The sequence below is a fragment of the Limulus polyphemus genome, unplaced genomic scaffold, assembly GCF_000517525.1.
Source record: "Limulus polyphemus unplaced genomic scaffold, Limulus_polyphemus-2.1.2 Scaffold465, whole genome shotgun sequence".
Taxonomy (NCBI): domain Eukaryota; kingdom Metazoa; phylum Arthropoda; class Merostomata; order Xiphosura; family Limulidae; genus Limulus; species Limulus polyphemus.
Genome location: NW_013666075.1, coordinates 300,633 through 306,487, shown reverse-complemented (window position 1 = coordinate 306,487; position 5,855 = coordinate 300,633). Strand labels below are relative to the sequence as shown.

General features: G+C 31.1%; 1 protein-coding gene across 1 annotated transcript in view; it reads left to right on the top strand.

The window, feature by feature from the left end:
- Nucleotides 1–370: 370 nt before the first annotated feature.
- Nucleotides 371–5,855, top strand: part of LOC106458449 (inactive hydroxysteroid dehydrogenase-like protein 1) — a 24,302-nt gene continuing 18,817 nt past the window's right edge. The window contains exons 1-2 of the mRNA XM_013917964.2: nt 371–761; nt 5,333–5,455. Of these exons, the coding sequence (XP_013773418.1) occupies nt 557–761; nt 5,333–5,455 (328 nt within the window). The 5' untranslated portion in view covers nt 371–556. The remainder of the gene's footprint in view (nt 762–5,332; nt 5,456–5,855) is intronic.

The window sequence follows — 5,855 nt, the reverse complement described above, 5'->3', positions numbered from 1 at the left end:
ATGATCTGATAATTTTAATACATTATTATACCACTTACTTCATTAGTTAGATGTACAATCTTCTTGGGGATAAACTTTACAAATGTCTTGTATAAAGGCATCAAAAAGGCTACTTTTAATAGGGGTGTCAAAAGGAAATGGGGGTGCCAAAGTAGTTTGGAACATTTTTTTTTAATGTTTTTTTTTTTTTTTGGTTAAACCCCAAAAAGCCATGCCCCAATTTTTCTAATACGCCCTTTAAAATAAACCCTTTTCAGAATCTTTTTTATCCAGGCAATTCTACAATTTTTGGGTGGGGGTGCCATATGGAAGTCTTTCCTAACGCCCCCACGGCTGAAAGGCGAACATGTTTGGTGTGACGGGGATTCGAACCCGCGACCCACATATTGTGAGTCGAGTGCCCTAACCACTTGACCATGCAGGGCCCGTGCCGAAAGTAGGCGTGCTGTAGAGGACGCTGTGTTGAGCATGGACTTAAAGTTTGAGTAACGGAGTGAATGCTTCGAGTTCAATAGTTAGAAGTAATACTGTTTGGAACGATAAGTTTAACTTGAAAATGGCTAGTGTTGAAAATGCTATATATCTTTTACGTCAAATTGGCCGATATATGAAACGTTACGAAGAACTTTTAGCGGTTGTTGGTGCATTATATGCTAGTAAAATTACATTTATTGTTGCGTGGAAAGTACTTCAAGGCTTCCGTGTGTATATCCTTTCTCGTCTCCGTCAGCAAGATTTCAAGGGGTATGGAAAATGGGCAGGTAAGCCTAATCTTAAAAAGGACTAATACTAATAACGTCAGATTTGAACTGTTATTAATGTCGCTACCAGTGTTAGTATTCTTTTAGTTTCAGCTAGTATTTGTACAGAACAAATCAATACATGATATTAACTTACACTACAAATAGTGTAATAATGTACAATAGTATTAGTAAGTTGTCAGATTTTTGTGTGTGAAAAGACTACCACTATCACTACTAGTACTACTACTAGTATTGGTATTGACAAGTTTAAAAAATTAATAAAATTAAATAGAATTAGAAAACGTAGTCTTAAGCCATGTTAAGCCTTACTTAAGGTAAGCTGGTTAATTATTCTAATTAAAATACACCTGTATAGGCCATAAACATTTATATTAGGTTAAGCCAGTTACTTAAGTGTCAAAAAAATTAAAATTAAGTAGGTTAGAAAAACAAATTATATTTACATGCTACTCTACAGTGAAACAGTTTGTGTACATCTTGAATTTCAAAGCCTGTGTGGGCTTAGTTACAAGTAACAATGTAAATAGCTTTACTATCAGTTTACAGAGAGTTCATAGAAATTTTGCAATTTGTGACAGTTCACTGGAAATTGAATCTCCTCTAAAGTAGTCCAAAAAGATCAACCACAGTGTCTATCTTAAAACTATTAAAATTAAGTTTTTATTAAAGTCAGCTTGAAAATAGTTATAACTTATCTTTATAACATCACATTTAAAGATTAAAAATGCTTAAAATTCAAATAATTACTCTAGAATCTAAAGAACATGTGGTTGTATCAAAACGAGAAAATATTTTGCAACAGACTTCCATAAGCAATTTACCCAATTAGAAAAATAAAACTGCCTTAAATGGAGCCTAGCATGTTTTTCTAAATGATTAATTTCAGTATTGATACAAGTTAAAACAATATGGTATAAAAATAATGTACTTCACTCAAAAGCTAATAACTTAAAGTACTAGAATTATTTGGATTTTTGTTTTTACTAACATTTTGTGCTTTCTGCTAATAGTGACCTTTAAAAATTACTTTAATTTTTTTTTAATAGTCATGTTTTGAGTTTACTTATTGATTTTTTTTCTTCTTTTTTCACTTGTCTGGTCAGACAGTTAATGGTTTGAAAATTTCCCAAATCAGTCTTTTACTTGTCCTAGATATTCAGACAACTATTACTGTTCACTTATATTGTTTTGTGTATTTTGATACATGTATAGGTATTGTGTACACTGATTTCCCTGACATTAGCAGCTAGTTGTACTGACAAATTTATGTGTACATTGTTTGTGTACATACACACACAATCTAAGGACAACAAGGTACGTAACTATTGTCTATTCAAGCTATCCCTCATCATACAAGTATTTATCAAGCCTTCCCTTAAACTCCTTTAAGTTAAATTAACCTATTCCAAAGGCCAACCACCCTGTTAGAAAAATGAAACTATCTTAACTGAAAATGACTCGTACTCTGCCAGAATATATTTGTGTCCCCCAATCTTACCATTCTCATCATTAAATAGAAAAAAAAATATGATGAATCAACACTATTTATTCTTGGTTTTAAACAACTCAATCAGATCCCTGTATCTCTTCTTTCTTCTCAAGAAAACAATTTCTGAGATCTTAACTTCTCCCCATATGACAACTTTTTGTCACAGACATCATCCTAGTAGCCTTTCTCTGAATCATTCCCAACAAATGTAAGTATCTCAAGACTGAATGCAGCATTTCCTTAGCAATGACATTATGACCTCTTTAGACTTGTATTCAATATTTCCATAGATACAACCTAGATAGATACATCCTAGTAACAGCTCATTGCTTGGATGGCTTAATATACTAATCAACTAAAGATCTTTTCTTCTATAACACTGTTAAGGTTATTAATGATGACGAGAAGCCCACTTGAACTAAAAATGTATAGCAGAGATGGTTGGTATGGGTATTAAAAATTTTGATTAAAATAAAGTACAGGAACAATGTTTCGACCTTCTCAGGTCATCTTCAGGTTAACAAAGCATTCAGCCCTAGTAAATTACTTACTTATAATTTCATTCTGACAATTAGGTCTTGGTAGTACCCCTAACAGAATTAAGTTATTATGGTCCTGCTCTTTGAATGCTTTTATCATTGTTTTGTACTTTACAATTAACTACTCTGACCTACCCTTCCCTACACTATTAACTCCTATGTGCACTGCAAAAACTACATCATTACTTGCACCCTTACTATGTCACTTGTTCTGTGATTATATCCTGCACTCCAGGCTCTGAATAACATAATCTAATTATTTTCTTCCTATTTACTCAACTGACTCTTTTGTCTGTGTGTCCTGTTAACGAATTACCTATAGCAATAATGTCACGTTTTTCATTTCTCCCTATCTGTCTATTTTATTTTTTTTCCTTCTCTATTTCTTTATCTGCACAAGTTAAAGGTTACAATCTGCTACTTAATAACTAGTATGTGTGTAAATAAAGTTTCTGTTGTTGCACTAATTTCTAAAAAAAATGGTCCTATTATGTAAAAAAAAAAAACTACTAATTTTGTAATGTGTTTTTCAATTGACCAAATTACCTTCTGTCATTTAGTTTGTGTGCTTAATGTGTCAAAGGTAATTAAGTTTAATTTTTATTTATTGGATAGGTATTTGGACATTAAACACTACCAAAAACTTGGACTTGGGTTTAGGTTACTTTGTTGCCCTGTGCTATAATGTTTCATAGTTAAAAACTTGCATGTATCAACAGTCAAGTTACTATCTGTAGCTTATATTTTGTCATGGTTAAAATAATGACTGATTTTTACTTACTTTAAATGTGTCAGTGATTGAACTATGTAACTCATCTGTATTAGGTCTAGAGAAAAGTAACATATTTGTGATATTGACCTTTTTTGTCATGAATGTTTCTATCGGTTTTAAGATTTGTAATACAGTGGCCATTATTATGGACATAGTGATTGAATGGGTTTAAAAACCTTTATGGTGAAGCATACACATACAGAGACTTGTGTTTTCAACCTTGTATTTACGCTTTCACTGCAGCTTGGATGTATATTTCTCACTGCACTGTGAAATATACATCCCAACTGCAGTGAATGAGTTAAATTGTGACAATTAAACCCTACAAATCTGCATAAGTGTGTAGGATTGGATAGAGAAAGGAGGTATATTTTTTTAATAATATCACAAGACTGGATAACACTTGAGCAGGAAATATTTCAGTTTATTTCCATGTACATGTGCAAAGGTTTTATTCTAGTTGCTACACGTAGCTGTATGTAGAAATGCATTTATACAAATAGTATATTTGGAAGGTTTTCCTTGTTAGCTTAACACATAAACGTGTTTTTGTGGTCTGTGAATTTAAGATGAGGAAAATGTTGCCTTTATGAATGAAGGTTATATTAATGGTTTTTGAATTTTATAACCTTGGCCGTTATTCAGTTTAGGATTATAGGTGTGCTAATTTTAACTAAAGGTACTCATACTTGAATCTAATTTAATTATAGTGATATTTCCCATTTGTGTTTCTAACTATTAAGAAAATGTACACATGTTCTGTCACTGCTATACTTGTAGTTTAAGCATTCTGTGATTTAAAAATAAAATTTTAAAAAAGGATAACAATTAAATTTTTTAACCATAAGTAATGTTTCAATTAATGACCAGTGACTTAAAGTTATGGTAATTTAAACATTAATTAGTATTGTACAGAATTTTTAAGTAGCAGTGTTATTAGGTATCCTATCAACATGCATGTGCACATGTTAAGGTACAGAACCTTTTGATTTGAAGACCATTGACCAATACTTGTCAGTAATATAAGTTTTCATTATTTGTTTTTTCAATCTAATTTGGTCATTGTTTGAAGACAGTTGAGAAAAACTTTCAAATAAACTGGTACTTTTAATGTTAGATCAAGGATGAAATCAACTGTTAACTGAAGCCGAGGCATCTTTTCAAATGTGGCTTGTTATCTTGTCTTCATAAAATGGGACATAGGACTTAGATATTTTTATCCTACCAGTCTTCTGAATAATCTTGCAAATTTCAATGAGATCACCTCTTATTCCTACTTTCTCAAAAGTTATTTTTATAAAGAGATCCTTTGATTTGTAAATGCTAGGTATAAGAATAATTTATAAAATTATATTATTGTGCTACTAGCCACAGAGCACCACTTTAATGGCTTGAGTGACTTAGCTACCACTACTCTTTTGTCATGCCATTGAGTAGGTTCTTATCTATAGTAAACATGTGATCCAAATTATGAGAACAAATATTACCTTTAAATATACTATAATTAAGGGTCATTTGCCAACTATCTGACCAACTTTTCAATCAATCCCAGCCATTGTGTAGTATCTCAACATCCCCAATTCTGTTAGAAATACCCTATTGTTTAATGTGATTAGCAAACATTTTTAATTTACTAGTTATATCCACTTTAGTATGCATGTATTTTTTATGTTTAATTAATGTTAATGTATTTAAATAACCCTAAGGTATCATATTTTAGTTTTGGGATTGATTATATTAACATGTATGTAATTTTATTTGTATGCAGTTATTACAGGTGGCACTGATGGAATTGGAAAAGCATATTGTAGGGAATTTGCTAACCATGGACTAAACATTGTTATCATCAGTCGTAGCTTGGATAAATTAAAAGCTACTGCTGAAGAACTAGGTAAGTCGTATGCTGTTAATTGCATTTATAAGTTAATTATGATTTTGTGTGTGTAATTAGTTTATTTTTCTTTAGAATTTTGTACAATATTGCAGGATTTTTACATGCACATATATGTACATTTTAAATACTCTTCATTCAGATCTTTATTGTTCTAACAGTCTAATGTATCACTGTTGTCTGAGGGCTTGTCTTAATGTGACAGATGTCCTTTTGCCATTTTTCTTTTTTTTACATTTTGATATTCAGAAGTATTTATCACATGGAAAATATACTGCTACATAGAGTAATATGTATTGATTAAAGTATTTTGATCTCTGTTTAACAGCTTAACCAGTGTATTTCAAACTATTCTTTCTGTTTCCAACATGACAGTTTATAATTTTTTGTATTTGTATAT